Genomic DNA, 27,472 nt, shown 5'->3' with positions numbered 1-27,472 from the left:
TGTGATACAAAATTTTACATATCTTTTCATTCTTTGACAAAATAATTATAGCAAAGTAAAATTATACTATAATCCTTTTGTATCAGAAATTGGCTTTATACCCAGTTCCCCAAATTACATACAATTAGGAGTGAGACTATTGAGATCTAAGGTTATTTTACAAAATTTTCAATCGAATTACTCAATAAACGTAATGGTAAATGAGCCCAAACCTCACAGACAAACATCAAAATTAGTGATATCATAGAATAAGACAATGCAATTGTGTGAACATTGATAAACTTGATTTAAGTGATTTTCTCTTCACGTTATATCTTGCTTGTTCAATTAATCTCGTCTTAGTTTAAAAAAGACATACCCATTACTTTAAAAGTCGCGGGTATGATTCATTGAGATTGCAATATTTGATATTGTGACACTTCATCAGAATTCGTTTGTTGACATTGCTAGAAGGTTCCGCATCAATTGAATTACTGAAGGTGTAAATTGTGCTTCGTATTAAAATGTTTAATTCGATTGTCTTTAAGGACACATTAATCATAATGGTCTACTTTTCACAATACTTTTTGTCTATATGCGAATACATTTTCACGTTTGTGTTAATTTACATAATTTTGTTCGGTAATTATACTACATTCATTGATTCACTCAAATTTCATTTCTCCAACGTTATTCCGAAAATGTCACTAATAGTAGTTTCAAGCTTAGATTATGTATTGTTAGGTAAGTAATAGAAAGAGCAACTAAAACAAGACTACAATGTATATGATTTGAGGGATGGGGCGGGGCGTAGCCGTGTATAAATCAGATTGCCGAATGTTTTGATGTTCTTTCTCTTTGTAGCATAGGCAAAAATAAAAACATGTTCCCTGTCATCACAATATTAAACCCCAGAACAATGTAACCAATGTACGAGTATCTGAATATGACTTTTCTATCGTGATCTCTTTCGATGCCGTAACAATAAGAAAACCCAGAAAAAATGAGTAATGATCAAATAAGCGAGCATGCTTTAGGCAGTAAGTGAAAGTGGGTAACTAATACATGCACTCCAGTTAACGCACTGTGCATGTATTGGTATACGATTTAACTCTGACAAGTTTTAAAGTAAAGTTTCCAAACTATGATACAATGAAAATTAAACATATATGGGTACTGATTATATTGATGGAAACCATGTTTGACCAAACATGCCGAAAAAGTGTTTTCTTTCTTTTGAACATACCTTAAAATACTTTGAAATGCAGCTACGGAAATGTTGAATTTCAGAGTAAGCATGCCACCGGCCCCTTTACACTAATGCCTACTCGTTGCTTTCACTGCCATTTCAAACCTTGTTTCAGATTATACTTATTTCTTATGTTAACAACAGTCGCTATTCCATAATGAAATGTTTTGAAGAGAAAAAAATACCTACAATTGAATTATTCTATAGAAACAATCTTTCACAAGACCTGCTTAACCAGGTATACTTATGTTTATTCAGGTTGTGTTTATTTCATATTTTGATGTTAACCTTTTTAAACAGTGCTTTTAAAAGTTTTTATGATGTAACTCTGTGATATGGAAATGAAACTAAAGAATCTTGGTCTCAATGTGCCATAATCTTTGTGATATCCATGTAACAATAACTATTCAGTGATACATACAATCATATGATTTTAAATAGGATAAATACTATGTAAATTATCATTACTTTTTGCACAAAGTGAGTGAATTGGTCTATCTGTGTTATATTCATGTAAAGCTTTATGTTAGAAGAAGCTGCATACGTTTGTAAATGGTTTAAATTGATGATGATGATGATGATGATGATGATGATGATGATGATGCTGTTTCTCCTGCATTTTTTTAGCTACAAATGCAGCAGCTGCAATAATAGCCAACCAAAATCCTTGCACTATATTTCCATCATCGCCCTTTTCCTTTTGTTGTTCCTCTCTTCTTTCCATTTCCATAATCGCTCTTTCTTCCCTCTCCTTCTTTGCGCTTGTTACCTCTTCCTTTATAATTGCTTTGATTTCTTTTGCTATTTGTTCCACCTGTTCATGTACAAGCATACCGTCGTACTTATTTAAGTCTTGGTCACTTCTTAACACTTTCTCATGGCAACGTCGATAATCATTATTGAAGCAGGATTTTCCATCTTTCGACACTTGATCTATGTACTGGAGTAAAGAGTTGACATCTTCGCTGTTCGGATCCTTATTGTCGATTCTAACAACCCGTCGCCCACAGCGTATTAGTAACTCATTCACATGGTGTGATTCCCGACAAGCATCGCTAAATTCAGCATCAGTTACGTCTTTTTCAACATGAGTAACGACGACAATGGCATGATCTAAATATTGTTCTCCGAATGTTATTCCCAACACATCCAAAACAGAAACTTCTTCTTTCGTAAATCTACCATATTTGACGACGATTAAAAACGCATGTGGTGCCGGGCAGTGTTTCAAAGCATCGAGGATTTGTTCGGCTTCTCGAGCAACATTTCGATTCTGATTGGTGTCGAATAGTCCTGGAGTATCAACAATTTCGAATTGTCCATTTTTCGCCTGTTGGCATGTTGTTGTAGAAGCATTAAAACCACGCCCTTCCCTAAAACATTTCATTCCAAGTAGGTTATTACCTAGTGAACTTTTTCCGTTACCAGTTTTCCCGACAATAATTACTTTTTTGCTGTTTTGAGCCATTCTGGAATATAAAGTGTAACGTTTAAAATACTGATGAAAACTGAACATTTTATACTAAGTTAGTACGTTGTATTGGCCACCATAATTGAGACAGTATTAATCAATTATATGTTTCAATAAAGCTTCTTGTACAAGATATTACATGATAAATACACGAATGCAGCGAAAGATAAAACACACGAGAATACATTTTGTATTGCCTTTTTGCATGTTTGTTATTACGAATTTCCGGAAGGGTATAGAATAGTTCTACTTAAAATAAAAAACAAGAGCTTTCGCTTAAATATTACATTATAAGATAAAGGTGCACAATTTTGACTGTTTGATCATTGAATTTTTCAAGAAACTTTTAGTTTGAAACTACTTATAATACATATCAATTATTTTAAATTCAGTTTGATTTTTAAAGAAGTAAACTGGTATTTCCTTATTTTAGATCGAATATGATACAGAACATTGTTATCTTTTGTCAGTGAGAATAACTTTACTTTAATCTGTTTTATATACCGTTTAAAAATGTCAGATAAATCTGAAATATTGACCATTTCCGAAGATAACACTTCTGGGAACTTGAACATAATTCGAACTGTCGTGGAAAAAGAGTCCGCTTCAAACTCTAATGAAAAAATAACACTGGCAACCCTGCTGTGCATTTAGGAGAATCACAGAGTGATCAAGTAAAGTTTGATAACTGTAAACCAACTGATGAATTAGAGGAAGAGGTAGAAGAACTAGAAAAGAAAATGATATTGAGGTACAAGAAAACGAGTCAGCCGTATTTGATAATAAATTTGGCATAATTAAGCCAAACAAATACAGTCTGAGAATATAATTTTTCAATTAAAATGAAATACTTTTTTCTTACCGAGATTGATCCGAGAAACACATAATTAATGTTTAAAAAGAAAGAAAGAAAGAAAAAACTTGGCTTGAACCCATGTCCCCTCAATTTCAATGCAGTTGACAGTATTTATAGCCTATTTGAATACTCTTCAAAATGGAGGTAATGCATTAGGTGGTTCATACCTTAAACGATATAGCATAGATTTGAAGTAAAGTTCAATTCAACGTAGACAAAAATATACACATACGTATTTACAGGATGCTTATTTTCCTCAAAAACCTTAACGATATAAATGTCAAAACAGTAAATGAATAGGCAATCATTATTATTCATCATGTTTAATCTAGGACTGCCCTTACGCAAAAGGGGAGGTAAGCCCGACATCATATGTGACCGGAAAATTTGTCCAATAGGTGGGTGAACATGCTCGAAACAAATAGAGATAAATGTGACCAATGTAATTATTCTCATTCAGCGGACGGTTTTTTGATTTATAATTACATTGGTAACAACAGAAGGTAAAAAAAGATCTCAATATAACTAAGACGATAATATTCAATAACGAGAGATTTTGTCAAGCAATTTTCAATGGTAGGATACTACGTCATCGCGCACCTGCTAAATGCTCCCACTTGGACCATTTTTTCGTCGACTCGAAGGTAAAATACAATTTTATTATAAGAAAACGTAAAAGTATTAAAAAAAATCACGCAGCGCACCAAAGAATGGCTACAGTACTTGAGGTAATTGTAAAAAAAAAAGTTTATAGATTCATTGTCTGATTTAGGCCTGAAACGGGGAAAAAAGTGTTTTTTCTCTGAAATCGTGCATTTTCCATTTTTATAAAAAAAAAACCTTTAAAAAACTGACTTTTGAATAGAAATATTTGAAAATAATATAGAAAACTGTGTAAACATAACTCGGTTTATATTCCGGTACGTAAAAAATAATTTTAAAGAAGGTTTTCAACCTTATTTCATAGATGTTGGGAGAAGTCCGAGTGGGAGCATTCAGAGAAAAACACTTATCCTGTTTTCAGGCCTAAACCAGGCAATAAATCTATTAACTTTTTTTACAATTATCGCAAGTACTATAGTCATTCTTTGGTGCGCTACATGATTTTTTAATACTCTCACGTTTTCTTATAATAAAATTGTATTTTACCTTTGAGTCGACGAAAAAATTGTCCAAGTGGGAGCATTCAGCAGGTGCGCGATAACGTAGTATCCTACCATTGAATGTGAATTGATGCTTTATTAACAACTGAAGAAAATAGAATTTTTATGATATTATACAAATGTATGTATTTTCATCTAATGAGAAATTTTGCAGAGCAAGTCAGACGGGCTTCTATTGTATAGTTATTAAGTATTTTATCTAATTGAAAATGCATAACAGGGCTCATATTTAGGTAACATTTTATGTTGAAGTGATTTCTCTCCCTAAACTCAAATTCGGTAAAATTGAAACCATTTTTTATGTCTGTCTTATTTTCTTACTGTTATTCAAATACACATTGCTGTGACGTCAAACATCCTATAAAAATAGTAGTAGTAGTAGTAATATCATCGCCATTTAACGTTGATTGTCAGACTTATTTTTCAGCCCAAGACTTCTTGTATTTTATGAGAAATTCGGCTTATACATGTACATAATAGAGGCTACCAGTATGGAAAACAGATTTTTTATATAATAAAGTTCATTTCAAGGAAATTTCGTTGAAACTTTTTTGTAAGCATAAAATAAAAAGAAAATTTGTTTGTTTGTTGTGTAAGATGTAATTTTATTTCATCTCGTGAACTATAAAAACAGTATTGATGAATATTGAAATACAGCTCTCAAAACAAAACACAAACTGGGTAAACTCTTGCAAATCATAGCCATAGAATAAAAAATGTAGAAGAACAAGTAAGTGATCTTACCAAAATGAAGAGCACAATTAGTACAATAGAAGAGAGGATTACAAGTGTTGACAAATATTCTGGCACACTCAAAGAAAATATGAAATATATTGAAGCAAATCTTGAGCATACAAGAGAAACATTCAGTGCAGTGGTAGATCAAAAATTTGAAGAAAATAAATGTATTGAAAGCTTAAGAGATGAAGTTAGAAAAATGAACATAGCAAATGAAAATTTAAAGCAAAAACAAGATGAGCAAGAAGAAACCATCCTAGACATCCAATGTAGAAGTACGGAAAATAATTTGATTTTTTTGGCTTTGAAGAAACAAATTTAGGTCCAGGTGAATATGAAAATACTCAAGACATACTGAAATCATTCATAAGCAAATACATGGCAATAGATGAAGAGATACTATTTCAAAAAGTACATCGATTAGTTAGAAGAAAGGCTGACCAAATAAAACCCAGACCTATTATTGCCAAGTTTAAAGATTTAAAGCAAAATGACCTCATAAAATACTCAGCACCAAGTTTAAAAAACACAAAGTTTGCGGTCAGAGATCAGTTTCCGAAAATGAAAGAAGACAGAAGGAAAGTCTTATATACAGAAATGAGAGCTGCCAAAGACAAAGGGTCAAATGTCAAACTAGTTAGGGATCGCCTATATATAGACAACAAAGATTTTTCCTAACAAATACAGATGGCAATCATAACACTAACCAAGCAGAAGATGATCCCAACAGAAGCCGACAAACACAATACAACAAGCCAAAAAATGTTCAACAAAATAAAAAAGTGTTTTACAATAGCAACAGACACCTGCAGTTCAGTACTCCAATATCAACAGCAAATAGATTTCAAGCTTTATCAGACAATATGCCAGAAAATAGACATCAAAATAAGCACACAGGAAAAAGGGATGCGAGATCACCCCTAGATCATGACTTACAAACCAAAAAACAAAGAGAAGAACCTTTATCAGAAGATAGTGGTGAAAGTGACCTAGAAATAAGAGTGATGTCACACAATAGTTACAATGAAGAAAGTGATAAATAGGGGCACACAGAGGACAACCAAATTATACATGGACATGAAGACAATGTGACTAACAAACAATTCATACAAAAACAAACGTTAAGATATTTAGCATAAATGTATGCGGCTTGAAATCAAAGGTCATAAATCCAGATTTTATTTCATTTTTAAACAATTGTGATATTATAGGCATACAAGAGAGTAAGCTAGATGATAATGATACTATATCAATTGATGGATTTCAAATATATTTTTCATAATAGAGAAAAAATAGCAAGATATAGATCTGGGGGCATAGCATAGCTCTTTTTGTGAAAGATACCATTGTGCATCATGTGAAAATTTTAGAAAGTAGCAGTAAGCTTATATTATGGTTTGAAGTAAACTTTGATCAAGAAACTTATAATGACAAACTTACATGTGGTGTTACTTACATACCACCAATAAGATCAAAATATGCCCATCCTGACCCTTACCTTGAAATACAATCAGAAATTTCAAAATTGAATGCTACTAAATTACTGCTTTTTGGAGATTTTAATTCAAGGGTAGGCAGAAAACAAGATTATGTTGATTGTGATGAGTTTTTATGCACCTTAAATGGTAATGAGGAGCTTTTATATGATACATATAAGATACAAAATGAATTTGAAAAGTGCGATATACCTATGAAAAGAAATACTGCAGATATTAATACAAATGAGTATGGTAATATGCTTATAGATTTTTGCTCTGACAATGATCTTTTTAATATATTAAATGGAAGAATAGGTACAGACTATTTAAATACTAAAACAACTTGCAAGGGTAAAAGCACTATAGACTATTACATATGTTCAGTTAATGTTTTAGAAATGGTAACAGAATTAAAGGTTGAAAAATGTTCCCCTTTAATTTCAGATGTTCACTGCCCTGTTGTTTTAGAGTTGAAAGCAAATGATTACTATCTAAAAAAAATTGTTCCTACAAAAAAGGCTGAAAATATAAAACTCTAGGAAGATGGCGAAAAAAAAAAAGATATATTTGTACCAAACATAGATTTGACCAATATTGACAAAATACTAAATGATATTAAAACTATTGAACAAATAAATACACCAATACAATACAGCAGGATTTGGACAAAATTGTAGACCAGATAGGAAACATTTTCTCAAGTAGTTGTCTGGCTACATTTGGTAAAAAACGAATAAGCCATGATACCAATTAGGTTAAAAATTCTCAACCCTGGTTTAATAAACAATGTCAATCATTGCGAAACAAATATCAATTTGCACGCAAATTGTACAATAAAAATAACAGTGCACAAAATAAAACTATTTTAAAAAGTATCAGTAAAGAGAACAAAGCCACACTATCTTATTCACATATGAAATTTAAACAAAACAGAGTGGAAAATCTGAGAAAATTAAAATAAAAAAACCCCAAAAGACTATTGGAAAATTATTAACTCTGTTAACAGAAACAGTCTTAAATCTAAAGTAAAGCTAAATGACCTGTATAATTTTTTCAAGGATGTATATAATGGAGAAAATGATGAAGTCACTTGTGAAGAAAATGAAGAAAATCTTAATGAATTAAATGAAGAGTTAAATAGACTTATATCAGATCAAGAAATAATAAAAGTAGTCAACACATTAAGAAATAATAAAAGCCCTGGTACAGATAATATATTAAATGAACATATAAAATCTACATTGCCACAAATGCTCCCAATATATACTCAACTTTTCAATTTTATTTTCAATAACGGTATAATACCAAAAAGTTGGACTGAAGGAACTATTATTCCAATCTATAAAAATAAAGGTGATGCAAAATTCCCAGAAAATGACAGGCCAATAACTCTTTTAAGTTGTCTAGGAAAACTGTTAACAGGGGTAATCAATGAAAGACTTTAATATTTTTCAAAAGCATCAAATCTTATAACAAACTGTCAAGCAGGGTTTAGGGAAAATCACTCAAACATTGACAACCTTTTTGTAATCCAAAGTCTGATAGATTTTCTTAGTGCCAAAAAACAAAAAATTATACTGTGCATTTATTGATTTCAAACAGGCATTTGACACTGTCTGGAGAAATGGGTTATGGATGAAAATGTTTAATAGTAAAATCAATGGAAAATGCCTTATTTTAATAAAGAATATATGTAATGATATAAAGTCTTGTATAAGAACAGATGAAGGAACATCTGCATATTTTCCATGTTTAAATGGTGTACGACAAGGAGAAAATTTATCACCTTTTTTGTTCTCAATATTTTTAAATGATCTAGGAAACTATTTTGAAACAAGTGGCCTACCTGGAATTGAATGTAAAGTAAATCATATGGATATATCAATTCTTTTTAAACTTTTTATCATTCTGTATGCTGATGACACTGTCCTAATGAGTAATAAAAGTGATGATCTCCAAAAAAGCTTAAATATTTTTGAAAATTACTGTGACAAATGGAAATTAACAGTAAATATCCCAAAAACTACGGTTTTGATATTTGGTACAAGAAGCAATAATTATACATACAAATTTAAATTCAAAGGAATTGATCTAGAAATTACAAATGAATACAAATATTTGGGAGTATATTTATCTAGAACAAAAAGTTTTTTAAAGGCTAAAAAATACATTGCAGAGCAAGCTAATAAGGCTATGTTCTCTCTTCTGAAAAAAATAAGAAACCTGGATTTACTATATGACCTACAAATTGACCTTTTCAATAAAATGATAAAACCAATTCCATTATATGGATGTGAAATTTGGGGAGTAGGAAATAATGAGATTGTGGAGAAGGTACAAATAAAATATTATAAACTTATTTTCAATTTAAAAAAATCAACACCCTCACATATGCTATATGGTGAATTAGGAATAAAACCCTTAGATATAGAAATTAAAACAAGAATAATATCATACTGGAGCAAGTTACAAGATATAAATAGTAATAAGTTGTCCAATCAAATGTATTTCATCAGTTTAAGTCTTCAAGAACAAGGGTCGCTTAATTCTAAATGGATAAATTTTGTAAAAGATATTATTTGCAAAAATGGTTACAGTAATATTTGGACTTATCAAAGAAATATAAATGGTAAATGGTTTGCTTTGTCATTCAAAAAGAGAGTAAATGATCAGTATATACAGTCTTGGAATGAAATAACCAATAAATCAACTAGAAGCATAAACTACAGAATATTTAAACCTAACTTTATCATATTATTAAGTGAATATCTCAACATCTTACCAAATAGATTATGCAGAATATTTATGGCATTTAGAACAAGAAACCATATACTACCAATAGAAATAGGGAGATGGAATAGTACCCCAATCAATGACAGAAAATGCACTTTATGTAATGAAAACCAAACTGGAGATGAGTTCCACAATGTGCTTGAATGTAATTACCTAAATGAAACACGACAAAAACACATTAAAAGATATTATCACCAACACCCAAATACCCTCAAGTTAAATCAACTCTTTAACAGTAATAACAAACATGAATTAATAAAATTATGCCATTTCTTGGAAATGATTATAAGGCTCTTTAAGTGATAATAGCAGAAATTCACAACCAGCAATACTTATACAAAAGGAAGAATGTTACCAGAAGTATTCACATATTTATAAGTATATTTACATAGTAAAAAATACAGGAAAAAAAAAACAAACAAAAAACATTCCATAAGTTCAACCCCTGTTTCTACATGTTATCATATATTGCCGCTAAAGCCATGTTTTTCGCGCGTTAAACGTGCGTTCCATTATGTCGTCGCTTCTAGTAATTATGTTTTGCACTGATGAAGGCATATGGCCGAAACGTATGCAATAAAATAATAACTGAATGTTCGTGTTTGTGTGGCTTTTTTGTTAATAATAGTATAAATAATAAAAGTAACGATGATGGTAATAATAATAATAATAAAAATAATAATAATAATAATAATAATGATAATAATAAAAAATAAAATAATAATAATAATAATTATGATAATAATAATAATAATAATAATAATAATGATATAAGTAATAATAATAATAATGATGTTGATGTTTATAATAATAATAATAATAATAATAATAATAATTGATGTTGATGTTTATAATAATAATAATAATAATAATAATAATAATTATAATAATTATCTTAAATAGATTATCATTTTTAATAAAACTACCAAATTATCTTATTCTTGTCTCATAATGACTATTTTAAAAGTCACTGAGAGTTGATGACGTCATTTTGCACGTGCGCTCATTCACTCGCCCATTATGGAAAAATAATGCCGAGTAGCAAGGCGGCCAAAATTGCATAATGACCTAGACCATGCCATAATGGCCCTGAAATACAATAGATTTTGTTACTATATATGGTAACATAGGTATTAAAACAAAATAAAATGTACCTACATAACAATTGAATCTATATTCATCACAGATATATAATACATAAATCTTTACCTCTCTGTTGACTGTTTGTAGATGTTTATTTTTGACATGAAGTATTTCTAACCCTTCAAAGCAATTTCAACTGTGGAGGAAATGGATCTATGTTTGTTGAAATAAAGATAAGTAGCCAAATATAACTAGATATACATGTATTAGTTTCCATTTCTTTTGTTTGCCGTCATTATTCAGCTTTCTGAAATATCTTTTTTTAAGTTTATCCGATACCCCATACAATGTCATACATATAATGCAGTACTAGTGTTATTTGAATAAATTTTCTACCTTAATTATAAAACAAATTCTTTACTCAATTAACACGAAAGTAATGAGCTATGGGCTATTTTCAAAATAATGGCTAGTATAGGTTTTCTTTCAATAAAAGAGGTATATAACAGCCTATAGTTCTCAACTCAAACTCAACTCAACTCAAATAATTTTATTGCGTTAAACATACAATATATGTTTATAGCACATACAACATAACTATAGGCAGAATACATGGATTTTTCAAGGAGCACAGAATGAAAACATATGCATTCATAATTATGACGTGTTTGAGGTTCTGTAAAACTATTTTCTAATCAAATTTGCATAATATAAATATTTAGAAAGATATCTTACAATTATTTTAGATTCAGACAATAATAAATTAGTAAATTTCTGCAATGTAGGCCATGTATAATAGTAGCGTCTAAGATATTTTTTGCGAAGGTTAGCATATTGTGAGCATGTAAACAAAAAGACAGACAGACAGACAGACATCTTTATTCACTCAAGCACATTTGTACGTACAATATGAGGATTTTCTAATATAACAAGTATATAATACATTAGTTTTCCAGCAGTAAACATACATAATTTTGCACAATATATTTTTTTTCTTTTAATGTAAACAATATGGTGAAATATTACAGTGTGTTTTCTAGGGGGGGGGGGGGGGGGGAATTCGGATATTCTTAATTCTAGATAATTTAACAGTTCATCTTTTTTCATAAGAAAAAGAAGAAATGATAATATAAAAAAAAAACACACATATATAAAAGAATGTACTAAAAGATTCAATCAAGTTATAAATGCTAAAACTTTACGTTCAAATATAATGTTGAGATATTCCCTTGATTAGTATATCAGTAACAATCATGTCAGGCTTCAATATAGATCATGACCTTGGATGTATTTATTATTATTGTTATTATGATTGTTATTGGAAAATAATAATAATAATAATAATAATACTAATAATAATAATAAACAAAATAAATAAAATAAATATATTTTTGAAAGAGTTTTGAATCGATAAGTTTGTAATTTAATTACGCTGTTTCGGGTAAAATTCAACAAGGTAGCATTATCACGGATAATTTATAATTGGCGAAATATATAAATAGATATACGCGCGCTCAATATGGGAAAGTTCTCACACTGAGTATATATGTATTCAAGTATTGCAGAAGTATCTTTATGGATTACTTTGGCGAGAAAAAAAGGTAAGTCTGTAAAACTGTTATCATAAATATGTTTGATGCTATATAATTAAAATTTTGCCCAGACTATACGGATAAATTTACAAAGATTCAACAGTTTGGGCGCATTTGTTGAATTTATTAAGCTTTCAAAACTGTTTTCGTTATCAACTAAGTGAAAGTAATTAAGAATTAGATACATGCTGCGTTGATTGTTAAAATAGTTACAGTTAAAGATGTAATGTCTTTCTGTGCCTGGGGAGCCACTTCTACACGGAGGACAGGTTCTATCTAAGTAAGCGGTACCATCATAGCGCCCGATCTCTGATGGGAGTCTTGTATTACATGTTCTAAATTTAAAAAGGGTAATGTAGTCATTGCGTGGGAATTAAATTTAGATACTTTTCATAAGTAAGCGACTTTTTAAAGCTATTGTATATACGGCCTTTATATGGAATACTTTTATTTACGGCTGTATTTTGATTAATCCATAAGTCAGTCCTGCCAACAGAGTTTAAAATATTTTTAATTTTATTTATCCACTTATAATTTTGGTCTGAATGATTTAACATAAATTGGTATACGATATATGAAAGTTTACTTTGCTTTCCAAGTAAAAGTCTAACCCAGAAAGACTATGATTTCGATAGGGTATCTGCCTAATTCACCAAAAATCATATATTTTGGAGTGCTTTTCCTATCACAGGTTATTCTTCTAAGAAATGTGTTATGGATTTTTTCAAGAAGCTCTTAGTTTTCAAAGCCAAATATTTCAGATCCGTAGGTTAAGATAGGCATTACAGTATGAGCAAAAAGTTTAAGTGTAAGATCGATTGGTAAGTCTGCATTATTGCAGCGTGAATATAGCAGATTTAGGGCTTTATTTGATTGTTGGGTCACATGTTTCTATGCATTTAGAAAAGAGCCGTTACTGGTAAAGGTTACTCCAAGATAATGATAACAGTCTTCAATAGCTATCGCCTGGTTACCTAGAGTAAAATTATATCCATTCTTTGCATTTCTACTTCCAAAAACAACTATTTTGGTTTTCACAGCATTAATGTTTAGTTTCCATTCATTACAAGATGAATTAAATGAGGATAAGCATTTTTGAAAGTCGTCAGCTGATTCTGACATTATAATTGTGTCGTCTGCGTATAATAAGAGTAATAGTTTAAGCCATGTTTCACTAGTTATAGTATCAGTTAGATTTACTCCTAAAGCTCCATTTGATATAAGATAAGATTCAAGGTCGTTTAGAAAATGGAAAAAAGTATCGGGCTCAAATTTTCCCCCTGGCGGACCCCTATTTCTGAAGTAAAAAATTGAGATGTTTCTCCTAAATGTACTACGCAGGACTTGATATTATTGTACATGTTGAAAATAACTTGAAAAACTTTACCATTAATAAAATATTGAAGTAATTTATGCCATAGCCCAAAAAGCCAGATAGTATCAAAACATTTAGAGAAATCAATAAATCCACAGAAAAGTTTTTGTTTACGCTTCTTTAGAATTTCAATTAATGTATGCAATGTAAATAAGTGGTCCGAGCAAGAGTAGCCATTTCTAAAACCTGCTTGTGATTCATTTAGGAGATTGAATTCTTCCATATAATTGTTAAGCCTTGAATTTAGGACAGAAGTGAATAATTTACCAAGTGAAGACATGATAATATTGTTATTGGTCTGTAAGAATTAGTGCTTTTCGATTCACCTTTATTCTTGTAAATTGGCTATATCCAGCCTTCCAGCCAAACAGGCGGTAAATTTCCGTAATCAAGAATTAAGTTAAAAAGACGTTCATAGATGGGTAAAAGCATAGATTTTGTACTCTTAATATATTCATTTGTTATACTGTCAGAAGGACTCGAGGGCTTGCCATTATTTAATTTGTTGATACAAATTAGAATTTCTTCTTGCGTTATGACTTTATTTAAGTAGACATTTGTATTATCTATAAATGTTTGATTTAAATTAATATCTGTATCATTATGTGGATTACTATTTACATTTTTAAAGTACTCGTAAAACTCGTTTATTGAGGGAGATGGCTTACTACCTGATTTTGGATTAATAGATTTTAGAAAATTCCAGTATTGTTTTGTATTTTTGGTTTGCATTTTTTTTAGCTTATATGAGTTATCATGTTTAAATTTGTTTATGTAATAGTTCATTGTTCTTTTATATTGCTTGCTGCTATTTTTTAAGCGCAACTTATTATCGTCTGTTTTATTTAAGTTATATCTAATTTTAGCATTGTGATAATTTTTTTCGTGCTTTGTGGCATTTCCAACGAGTCAATGGTGGAAATGTTTTGATTGATGAATTTTCAAACAGTAATTGTAGTTCTGTTGTTAGAAGTTCTATATTTCCATTTACATTCTGGGCACTAGTTACACAGCTGTTGTATGTGTGATAAATGATTAGTGTCAATATTTGTTACAAAGTTGTCGCTTTGCTCTTCTCGCCATTTCGGTTTTGATTTAGTTTGCGATTTATTTGCATTCTTATATGATTTGTCAAAATTAGTGTCAAAGTTATTTAATGTCCAATATAATCCGTTGAGTCCATCGGAAAAAAGCGAGTCCGTTTCTTTAACTTTAAAGTCAGATATAAGTTTAAATGCATCAACACTCGCCATGAGATAGTCAATAATTGATTTATCCCTGAAAGTTAAATTTGCGGGCCTATCAGTTTCAAATCTACCATTAACAACAAAAATGTTATTGCTCCTACAGAGTTCGATCAGTTGAATGCCATGATTATTCATTCTTTTGTCACTTGACAATCTACGTAAAGGAATTGATAATTCCTCTAATACTTTATATTTATCAAAGAAATTCGTTTTTGATTTGTCTCGAAGAACAATTATTGCATATTCTTTCTAGGTACGTTTGTATATCTTCCCTTTTCAATAAACAAGTTGTGAGATAATGTGCGAAATTTTGTAACCGCAACTCTAAATCTTTTGTCCTTAATATAATCAAGATAACTTTCAAATTCAAATTTATATTTTATAGAACTGTATGTATCCGGACGACTAGAATTATTGATAGAACAATACCAACTTTGAATATGAGAACGATTATAATTATAATAATTGTTTTTCTCTCCAAATATGTATTAAGAAGTGTGTGAAGTTTTGTGGAATTTGCTTCAGATATAAAAAAATGTTATGCTGAAAAAACGGGCCAGGAATGTAACAAAAACAGGGTGACACTTCACAAAATTTGCTATTTTCAAAACACTCCTATGAAAAACATTGACAATATTGACAATTATAACTGTTTTTAAGATAAAGTAGAATATGTGTCCTTCAAGTTAGTTGATAACTTTTATAATGAATTACTTATCAGAACATAAAAAAAAGATTTTTTTATAAATAAGGGGCCAAAATATTTTTCACTTAAATTACTCTGTTTTGGTGTACATTTTTAATTGCTCTCATAAAATTTCAAGTTTTTGATATTCAGAATTAAACTATAAAACTAGAAGTTTTTTTTATAAATAAGTGGCCGAAATATTTTTCACTTAAATTATCCAAAAAGTTTCTGTTTTGGTGTACATTTTTAATTGCGCTTATAAAATTTCCAGTTTTTGATATTCAGAAATAAATACTTCTGATATATAACTACTATTTCTACAGTTTTTCCTCGTCTAAATAATCTGGCTGAATTTTGTCAGGAGTGTAACATTTGGTATATAAATAGCAACAGTGATGTCGTTAGTTAACACATGTATATCTAATGAGTCCAGGAGTGATCACAAGCAACAGTCATGAGCGAAGATTATGGTTATATATTGCCTGCATAAGATGACATGCAATTGTCAGGAGTGTAACATATTTTGGTGACATTTCGGCATATTCTTTTATCAACATTTTCAAATGCATTATTGTTTTGCTGTGCAGAGAATTTGACTGATAGTGCAGTTCTGGGAAACAATATTCTGGTGCATTTAAGGTAAGTAAAACATTATTTAAACCTTTAGTGATTGTCTAGAAAGTTCGAATTAACACATTTAAATCAAGAAAAATGATGTTTTTTAATTTCAAGTGATTAAGAATTTTTTTTTTACATTTATGCTTAAATAGACTTAGCAATAACCATTTAAAGGTAAAAAATGAATACAGAATAGGACAGGTTGTGTTCCTAGCATATTTTATTAACATGTAGTATGTGTATTTGTTACACTTCTGACCAAAAATGATAAAAACTGTTTATTATTTCATTTCTACAGAACAAATAGCAAAATAAGCATGGACAAATAAAAGTCTGTCTTCCAGCCAGAGGAAGGTCAATAAGAAATATAAAAGATCAAAAACAGAGTAGAATAAGACAACTTCATCAAAGCAAACAGTAAGGAAGTTCAGAGAAAATTTAAAAAGATGACAGCACTTAACAACAACAAATGGAACTAAAAAAGAAAGAAGAAAACCGATGTTACAAAAAAACGTATGCAACAAGAAAGAACAAGGCAGTCTTAAGGACAGCTTAATCCCTTCCGCAGCAGCTATGAATTTGTACTTCTTGACTTTATACCAACCATGAACTTGATGTTGTGCCATGCATATCATAAGCATATAGTCTCATGATGATGATTATTTGTGCCAAGTTATTTAAAATCTTCCATAAAGTCCAAAGATTATGGAGAACTTTTAACCTTGACCATGTTGGTACCAACCTGGACGTTGTGTTTTGCACAGTGTATCATGATGGTGATCATTTCGACAAAATAATTTGACGCACAACGCGAGAAAAACGGTTTTAATGACACGCCAATAAAAGTGCACTACAGCGATTAAAATGACGTCACTCTTCTTGCGTAAACACATGATAACACGGAAATGCTTTTTAGATCATGTGTTATTAAAGTTTTTAAAGTTTACCTACGTCGGAATTTTGAGGAAGAGGAGGAGTTTGAAGTAAGTATCTTTAAAGAAAATTTTATAGAATTAATTAAAGGGATACTTAGACAAATGAATGACAAAAAAATAGTAAATTGATGTTATTTACTCAAATCATGCTAGAATGTCATTCTCTAAAGTCCTAGCATGAATTTCTGTATAAATACTATATATTTTGTGGTTTGAAGCATATATTGACCGAATTAAAGAATTAAAAAGCATTAACTAGTACCATATGTTACCTATTCAGGTGATATTGTGTTTTTTTACCGTAATTATAACGATCGTTGCTTTAATAAGGTTCAAATGCGCTGTTTTTTCTTCTTCTATCTTCAAGGTACATTACGCTCAATCTGTCTGGTTGAGTTCAATTTACTATAGATTAAAAAAAGATTGACTATTATAATGGCCGTTGAACAATAGTTGATTTTGAAATTGCCAAGGACAAAATATGATAATTAGCCTGAAATATGAAAGGCCTGTCCCACTCTTTTTATCAACGGAGCATAAACGACATATTCCGAAAAAAATCTATAGAAATTATTGTGATTCATGTGGGTTATTGATTATTCACATGGACTATTATCTATAATTTAAAATTCAAACCTATTTTGAAAAATCTCAAGTTGTTATCATAGTCATCAGTGATTTTGGTGCACTGTTATAACAGTTTAGTGCATATACATATTTCAAACTACTTGTTTCATCATACGGTATTATTGAACTGTTTTACAATTTTCTACACTGTTATGTTCTAAAGAATAAAAGAGTAATCGAAGCATTTTGAAATTATTTATTTGTTTATTATTTTTCAATGTCGTAAAGATATTAAACGTTAAAATACGTAATACTATACTATTGTTTGTTTCTTTCTTTGTATTGGGTATATACTTATAGCCTTATGATCGTGGTCTGCATTATTTGCTTTTCAGTCATTAAATATTTTGAAAATGATGAATGGCTTTGTCCAGATTGAAGATATTTAGCATGGTAATGGTTAAAATACAAATGATTAGCCGTGTATGACACGCTCGTTCGCGTTGTTATTACGTTGCTAAGCAACGATAATAGTTGCAATTAGCGAGAAGTCTCTTATTTACTTAACTTTAAATTATAATTACTAATATATCGCCGTTGCTTTCTTTTCTTTTATTTGAATGATTTGCATGACTATTTTGCAAATGGTAATAGTATAGAAGGTGTAACATTTAATGAAGAAGTACTTGGCATTGCGAAATTGTTTATTATTCTATATGCTGTCGACACTGTTATTTTATCTGATTCAGCAAACGATTTACAAATTGCTATCAGCCTATAAATTACTGTGACAACTGGAAAGTAAAAGTGAATACATCCAAAACAAAAGTTCTTGTAAATGGTAGGCGAGCGCAGCATAGTTTTAAATATGGTAATGAAACTGTAGAAGTTGTCCATGATGAATTCAAACACATAGGAATATTATTTAGAAGAAGTGGTAGTTTCTTAAAAGGAAAGACTTATATAGCTTACCAAGCACTAAATGTCTTGTATTGTTTAATTGAAAAATATAAAAAAAACTTCAAGTAACTTTGAATATGTAAATAGATTTGTTTGACAAACTTGTAAAATTAATTTTACGATATGGTTGTGAATGCTTGTGATATGGTTATAACAGTTTACTTGAAAAGGTACAAATGAAATATCTTAAACATATATTAGGCCTTAAATCTAGTACACCAACTTGTATTGTGTACGTAAAATGTGGTGTTATACCAATTTCTATTGATTTTGATTGCAGAATAATTAATTTTTGGTCTGATCTAGTTGTACCTAATGAATTAAAACTATCTAGCATATTTTATTTAATTGCTCTTAAAACTTATAAACAAGAAGAAATGTTAATAGACAGACATTTCTGTGCTTTAATCATATTAAAAATATACTTATCAAATGTTGAATCCCCAATGTACGGACCTATTAGATGTTTCCTAATCATAAGCGGTTAACTGCCAATGTGAATCAAAAATTGTCAGATTTATTTCTTAATGACTGGTATTGTACAGAATCGAGTAAATGGAAACATTATAAATGATTTAAAGAAAAATTCCATTTAGAATCCTATTTAACAAATATATCATAAAACTTAGTAAGATATGTAACAACAAACAGCAGGCTTCCTGTAGAAACCGGAAGTTGGAATGGTATAGATTTTAATTTACGTAAATGTACACTTTGTAACAGCTCCGAAAGTATTGAAGATGAATTTCATTATCTCTTTGAATGCAATGAATTATCGTACTTAGAAAAAGAATGTTAAATCGTTATTATGTACGACATTAAAATTGTATTAACTTTTAAATCTATTTGAATATGAATATAACTCATTGTAATTAATATAGTAATTTTTGTTTATTTGTTGAGGACATAATCACAAAATTTGATAATAGATTTCTACATTTTTGTTCATCATGTCCTTGAAAATGCGTGTCCTTCTCCATTTTGTTAACTTAAAGATGAATTGTATTAATATTATTATTTTCATGTGCATGCTATGCCTCTTTATGTAATGTATGCTTATGTGCTAGAATTCAAATTGTCATGTGTGTACATGAAACTTTGAAACTACATTTTTTACAGATCAAACTAATTAAGTTTATTTAAGATAAATAAAATTGCCGCTTTAAAATTCTTCAATAAATAAGCGTCAACTAATTTTTTCGACGTCATTTGTTAATAAAGTGTTCAATTATATGACGTTCTTTAAAAAGGTATATCTAATTAAATAACCTTTTGATTTAAAAATAGTTTTCACTATCTTATTCAGAAAAATGTCTACAAAAATGAGATAAAAACCAAATTTTGAAGAAAAAAAAATGTCATTACGACCGGGTTTTTCGCGTCGTGCGTCATTTAAAAACTATCTGTAAGCCAAGTTAGTAAGTTGTAGAGCAGATGTGAAATGTGAACATTTGACCTTTTACTTTGATCTTGACCCCATGAGCAATGACCTGGTTGTTGCAGTCTGCATAGCCTGGGATTCAGGCGTTGATATTCTTTGCTGCTTTATATTATCAGGGCTATTTCATACTCGATATCAACAATAATGATTACGTCATATGTCTAAAAATAGAACGTCAACAGTGATTTTGTTACATAATAATGTGGAGTTAGAATATATAATAAAATCACTGTTGACTTTCTATATTTAAATATATGACGTAATCATTATACAATTGACGTAACAACTTAAAAGTCCGACGCACTGAAAACAGTACGGAACAAAATCCAGGCGCAATTAGCCTGATAACAGGTATGGCAACATTTATTTGTTGATGTGTTAGAATCGAAATAAATTATCCCAACCAGTGATTTTATCGATGTCGTTCGCGTCGGATGCGCATCGTTAAATCACTCGGGCTACGCCCTCGTGATATAGTTCAGCGCATCCAACTAAAAACAGTTATTTTTGTTGAATAAACACAAAACAAGTACACACAGTAGACAAATAGACAATAAAATAGCTGACGGGTATTATACCAATAACTGATAACTGTTAATCGTTTGTGTTTTCTTTTTTTGGTTCAATATCTAGAACACCTACGTCTGTGCGAGCTTGATTGGTCCCCCTTGTACTTATACTCGTACTTATATATACTTATATATATCATTTACTCTGCGCTATTTTTATATGTTTTTTTTATTAACTCATTTATAACCAGACACCCTTGTGATCAGAATAATATGTAGTGTAGTGCTATGTTAAAGAAAACAATGCACTATTGGTTATAATTAAACTCGCACTATAATAATAACAAGAGATATATTAAATACATGTGTGCATAATAGGTAACAGAGCCAAATACACCCAACTGACTGAATAAATATTTATTTTTGCCTTAGTTTGTTTATTATTGCGTGCTCTGTACAGATTTTTTTCAGGTAAAATGGAATTTGATAATAATACACCTAGAACAACGTTGGGGGTCGAAACCAGGCAGCAAAAAGACTACGTTCAGCTCTTAGCTCTGACTCCTCGGGCCATAATGAGGGCGACTTATCCTATCTTGACCTAGACTCAGGAAAAGTTTTGCAAGCCTCACAAAAAACATCTGAAAGCAAGGTAACTCTTACGTTATCTGAATATGATGCGTTAATGTCCAAATTGATGTTACTTGAGAAGGGCCTTGACAAACTGAATAAACTTGATAAATTGGACAAAATTGAAAAATCTGTGCATTCTATGAACAATAAAATTATTGACTTTGATTAGAGATTAAAGCATACAGAAAATTCAAGTAAAGAATTTGAAAAATCAGTTAATTTTGTTAGCTCTCAATTTGATGATATGGTGGTTCAGAGAAACACAGATGTTGTGAAATTAAATGAATTAGAACTGTCTGTGAAAACTATTACACGTGAAAATGATGAAATAAGAGCCGCAATGATCGAAATGAAAGCTGTTAATTCTAGTCTTAAAGAGGAGCTTTTAGATGTTAAGTGTAGAGCAATGAGAGACAATTTGGTTTTTACAAATATCGATTACACTGAGGGTGAAGACTGTGAAAATGTATTGCGCTCCTTTATTCGTGACAAACTTGAAATCAGAGAGGAGATTCAATTTGAACGTGTTCATCGTTCTAGACCACACTCTAGCAAAAATGTCAGATTTGACAAGGGAGGTAAACCAATCCCCCGACCCATCATTGCTAAGTTTAGTTTCTTTAAGGACAGGGAGAGTGTTCGTAAATCGAGACGATTTCTTAAGGGCACAAACTTTGGTATACATGAACAATTCCCGGAGGAGATTGAGGATAAACGTCGCCCATTGTACCCGATACTACGACACCCAAGGAGGGAAAAGAAAAAGGCGGTATTGGTCAAGGACAAGTTATACGTTGAAGGAGAGGAAGTCAAAGCTGATGCCTACCATATTAAAAACAAAGGCCAAGGAAATCAACCAAACACCGACGGACCACATTCACAGGTGTCAGCATAGGCTTGCCATGGTGGCAATTCAAAATCTATTTCATTTTGTAGTTTAAATGTTTGTGGGTTATGCTCAAAAAGCACTATACCAGAATTTCAATCTTATCTTTCATCTTTTGATATAATTTCATGCTGTGAAACACATCTTGATGATCTTGATGTCATAAATTTTGAAAATTACTATTGTATTTATAAAAATCGGAAACAAAGAGTTGCTAGGAAGTCTGGAGGCATTGCGATTTTTGTTAAAAACTTCTTGAGAAAATACTTCACCCAGATTGATACTGAATGTGAATATGTTCAGTGGTTTAAATTATCAAAATGTTTGTTTGAAACAGACTAAGATGTTTTTTTGGCTCTGTTTACATCCCACCAGAAAATACTAAATATTTCAACAAAAATATATATGACTTGTTTTACACAGAGTATGAAAATTTCTGTACCAATTATAAACATATAGTTACATTTGATGACTTCAATGCTAGAACTGGTAATGTTGATGATATATTGCAAGTTGATGAAAAACTTTTTGATATTATAGATATTGAATATAACAGTATATTTGATGTAGATATTTTAAACGAGTTGAGAAAAAATGATTTTTCTGTAGCACGTGTTTCAATGGATAAAGTTGCTAATCGTTTAGGAAAAGATCTTGTAGATTTTTGTAAATCGAATGAAACAGTGATTTTAAACGGAAGGTCGTTTACAGATAAAAATGTAGGTAGTTTTACTTGTAAAAACTCTTCAATTGTTGATTATGTAATAGCTTCAGCACACGCACTAAAACTATTTAACGGTTTTACTATAGACGAATTTAACGCATTATACTCTGATGTGCATTGTCCAATCAATTTCAATTTATCACATATTGTTGAAAATAATTTAAGGCAGTCTTATTCTTCCAATGAGAAAATTAAAGGTTGGACTCAATCCAAAGCAAATGTATTTCTTGACAATATTAACAGTAATAAAGTTGATGATATGTTAAGAGAAATCGAAAGCTGCGAAGAAATTGATAAATATTTTATTAACTTTATTTTTCGAAACATTGAAAATACACTCCTTGTATCTGCAAAGAAAACATTTGGTATACAAAAAATGAAAACAAATAGTTCAGATGGCTGTAGACAGCCTTGGTTTGATAATGATTGCAGAAATGCTAGAACGTTATATCATAGATGTAAGCGAAAATACCAATGGACAAAAAATGAACGTAACATGTCTGATTTATATAATTCTAGTAAAAATTATAAGTATATTATGAGAAAAAGTATTGTCAATTTTAAAAGGGAGCAGAGAAAGAAAATACGAAACATGAAAAACTCATCGCCTAAAGAACATTGGAATTATGTAAATAGTATAAGTAAGAAAAAACAAATGACTGATGTTGATGTTTCAGCATTTTATGATTTTTATAGACAGCTTAATACAGATACAGTAGATGCAAATGACAACCCAGAAACAGACTTTCCAAATGTTAATTTTGATAATGGGCTTAATGATAGCATAACAATCTCTGAGATACAAAGAGCAATAGATAAACTTAAGAATGACAAGGCGACTGGTCTGGATCAAGTTACTAACGAATATATTAAGGGAAGCAGTACTTTACTTATACCACTTTATCACAAATTGTTTAACTGTATTCTTAACACTGGTTTTTTGCCAGATTCTTGGTTGACAGGATGCATTGTACCAATCTATAAAAATAAAGGTAGTATTGAAATGCCTGAAAACTATAGACCTATTACATTGCTTAGTTGTATAGGGAAATTATTTACAAGTATACTAAATGAAAGATTGACAAAATATTTAGAAAGTTATAATTTATTAAATTCAAACCAAGCTGGATTTAGGAAGCATCATTCAACTGTTGATAATATTTTTATTCTCCCACATGTTAACAGATTACCTTTAAACATAAGAAAACAAAACTTTTTTGTGCTTTTATTGACTTTCAAAAAGCCTTTGACTCTGTATGGAGAGCAGGCGTTTGGTGTAAACTTGTCAAATACAATATTTCTGGAAATTTTTTAAAATGTAATAAAAATATGTACAGTGAAATCAAGTCATGTGTATCTGTAAATGGCAAATTTTCAAATTTTTTTTGGTTGTTATAAGGGCTTTAGACAAGGAGAAAAATTTGTCACCGGTAATTTTTTCTCTGTACTAAATGACTTAGAAAATTACATGTTATGTAATAACGATGTTTCAGTTATACTTGAAGATAATAACATTGAATTTTTTTTGAAACTTGTGTTGTTTTGTTATATGCTGACGATACCATTCTTTTTGCTAAAACAGAACAAGATCTTATATCTGTGTTGAACACCTTTTCTAACTATTGTCATATCTGGAAATTAAATATAAACTTTGATAAAACAAAAGTAATGGTATTTGGTGATAAAAGAAATAGAAACAGGAATATTACGGTAGATAATCACGTTTTAGAGATGGCAGACACGTTTAAATATCTTGGTGTAGTTTTTTCTAAGAACAGACAATTTGCGGTTGCAAAAAAACATATTGTTGATCAAGCAAGACAGGCAATGTTTGGTTTATATAAGAAAATAAGAAATCTAGATTTACCTATTGATTGTCAGTTAAAGTTATTCGATCATACAATTGTACCAATTTTAACTTATGGGTGTGAAGTGTGGGGTTATGGTGACTTGTCGCTTATAGAAAAAGTGCATACAGATTTCCTTAAATATGTATTACGTGTTAAGAAAAGTACACCGCATGTTATGGTTTATGGCGAACTTGGGCGATTTCCATTATTAATTATCATTAAGAAACGAATTGCTGGTTATTGGTATGATTTAGTTAACAGTAATTCACTACAAAAGTTATCGTCAAATATTTATAAGCTTGTATATGAGGATTTTGTAAGAAATGGTAAGGAGTACAAATGGTTATTGAATGTTAAGAGTATTTTTGACGATACAGGTATGAGTTATATTTGGTTAAATCAGAAGTTTAGTGGTTCTAAATGCTTATTGTTAAAAACCATTGATATATCAATGTGTAACCAATATGTACAAAAATGGCGTAGTGATGTCTGCTCAATGCCAAAATGTTTAAATTATAGAATGTACAAAACTGATCATTGCTTTGAACCGTACCTTTGTTTACTGTCAGACAAATATTTAAAAACATTTGTTAATTTTCGATTGTGTAACAATCTCCTCCCTATAGAAAGAGGAAGGTGGTTAGGTATTGTTAGAAATGAAAGAAAATGTACTCTTGGTAACTCAAATGATATAGGTGATGAATTCCATTACATTTTTTCATGTAGTTATTTTGAAAATAAACGAAAACTTTTACCACAAATTAATCAACAAAACAAAAATATGTTTACGTTTAGAAAATTAATGAGTGAAACAGATCCACAAAAATTAAGCAACTTAGTTAAATATGTTAATGTTATACTTGAATACTTTAAGAACCCATCTGGCTAGTCACATTGTTTTTTTTTTTTTTTTTTTTTTTTTTTTTTTTTTTTTCTATAAATATTTTTCTATTTTGCAAAATATAGCATGTACACAATGACATAGTTACATTGTATGTTATGAAATATTGTAGTTATAAATACCTTTTTAAAACTACTGTAGTTCATTTAATTTGTATACACAACCTGATTACACATTTATTAATTTTGTTTATATATTATTGTACACCTCTTATCATATGTAAATATGCTGAGTGTATCAATAAAAAGAAAAATACCTTTTTAAATCACTCGGGCTACGCCCTCTTGATATAGTTCCTCGCATCCAACTAAAAACAGTTATTTTATTTAGCGATAAAATCACTGTATGCGTTATATTTTTTCTTAAATAAATAACAAGTTTTCCAACAAGCTCAGAAAATTTAAGTGTCAAGTTGATTGCTAAAATAGCTAGTCCTTTCGGACCAACGGACCATTGCTCATGTCCAGACTTGCATCGTGAAAATTTTATTTTATAAACAATCATAACATACATTTATGAATCAGACAAAATTAACAGAAAAGGGTCCAATAAAAATTGCCTGATTAACTTCTTCTCATAATAAACCATCTAGTTTGTACATTATGTGCATTGAATGATTGACTTATACATAAATTTCCCTTTTGTTAATTGAAATTATAATATTTCTTCAAAACGTGGGGCCGTTATAGCGGACAATCATTACACATACCGTCTTGCAAACGTTTTTTTTTTTTTATTTTACAAAGACTTTTTGACAAATTAAGTGTTCAAAAGACTAAAACATTTTCATTGCATTTTATGCTATTATATTAAAGCAAATACATGTACAGCGATTGTTTAAAAAGTCACTTAAAATTGTGCTTTCTGTTTTGGAAAAGTTAAAAAACTAAAACTTGAAACTGTCGCATTGCCTATATGAAGATATTATTTTACTATGACGAACTTTCTTGATGATTTATAGTGCTCTCTAATGAAATAAACAGGAGAAAAACCTCTTACCTTGTGTTCCCTTGTAGGAATGGTTGTTAAGGAGTACGAATAATTGAAACTGTTTTAACGTATTAACATGTAGAAATAAATGTCCAAACGAGTTCCTTATTTGATAATATAATAAAGTAAATATACGTTTGTTAAACTACCGATATTAAGTTTATATTTTATACGTAGGTTACATAAGATTTATAAAAGCACACCTATTATGCGAATCGTGAATCAATGTGTTATATGACCAATTTCAAGGTCCGCTTTATTGGCAAATTGTTAACAGCCTTTAAAAAATATTCAGAATGTTAAATAGTGGATCTATTGACGTTTGTCAATCCTGGTAGAATCGTTAAGGTCGGTTAACAGTATTCCCTTATTTATTGATCTGAATAACGTTTTCAAAGTATTTATACTTGAAAGTTCGGCTTTCGCTTGCCGGTGAAACATTAAATTTAGACCCCGTTGAAAATTGACCCCATGGGTAATTTTGAACGGGTTTTGATAAATTTTCGACTTTGCAAATTGGCTCCTTCCCGTTATTTAATAACTGACCCACGCTAGAAAAAATGACCCCATAGAAAACTGTTCAAACATGGTCAGACAAGCCTGAAAACAAAATAAATTTTGTTTGGGAGTCCGAGTGGGAGCATTTAGACGAAAAATAAATTATCCCATTTTCAGGACTAAGCTTGGCAGTAAACCTTTAAACGTTTTTTTTTTTTAATATAAATCAATAACTACAGCCAATTTTT

General features: G+C 30.1%; 2 protein-coding genes across 2 annotated transcripts; one reads left to right on the top strand and one right to left on the bottom strand.

Annotated features, from left to right (window-relative positions):
* Positions 1-26,853, bottom strand: LOC132727989 (GTPase IMAP family member 9-like). The gene is made up of 2 exons (XM_060713591.1): positions 26,736-26,853; positions 1-2,697 (listed from the first exon to the last, which is right to left on the bottom strand). The coding sequence occupies exon 2, from the start codon at positions 2,694-2,696 to the stop codon at positions 1,755-1,757; it is 942 nt and encodes a 313-aa protein (XP_060569574.1). The 5' UTR covers position 2,697; positions 26,736-26,853; the 3' UTR covers positions 1-1,754.
* Positions 21,620-22,270, top strand: LOC132727990 (uncharacterized). Its single transcript, XM_060713592.1, has one exon. It carries the CDS (start codon positions 21,620-21,622, stop codon positions 22,268-22,270), a length of 651 nt encoding a protein of 216 aa, XP_060569575.1.
* Positions 26,854-27,472: the final 619 nt, after the last annotated feature.

Source organism: Ruditapes philippinarum, unplaced genomic scaffold (genome assembly GCF_026571515.1).
Source record: "Ruditapes philippinarum isolate M1 unplaced genomic scaffold, ASM2657151v2 ctg3224_1_1_1_1, whole genome shotgun sequence".
Taxonomy (NCBI): Eukaryota; Metazoa; Mollusca; class Bivalvia; order Venerida; family Veneridae; genus Ruditapes; species Ruditapes philippinarum.
Note: the sequence above shows the minus strand (reverse complement) of the source record. Positions and strands in the feature narration are given on the sequence as shown.

Excerpts from the sequence above, each read along its gene's own strand:
- LOC132727989 (XM_060713591.1), bottom strand. The coding sequence starts at position 2,696 with ATGGCTCAAAACAGCAAAAAAGTAATTATTGTCGGGAAAACTGGTAAC.
- LOC132727990 (XM_060713592.1), top strand. The coding sequence starts at position 21,620 with ATGGTGGTTCAGAGAAACACAGATGTTGTGAAATTAAATGAATTAGAA.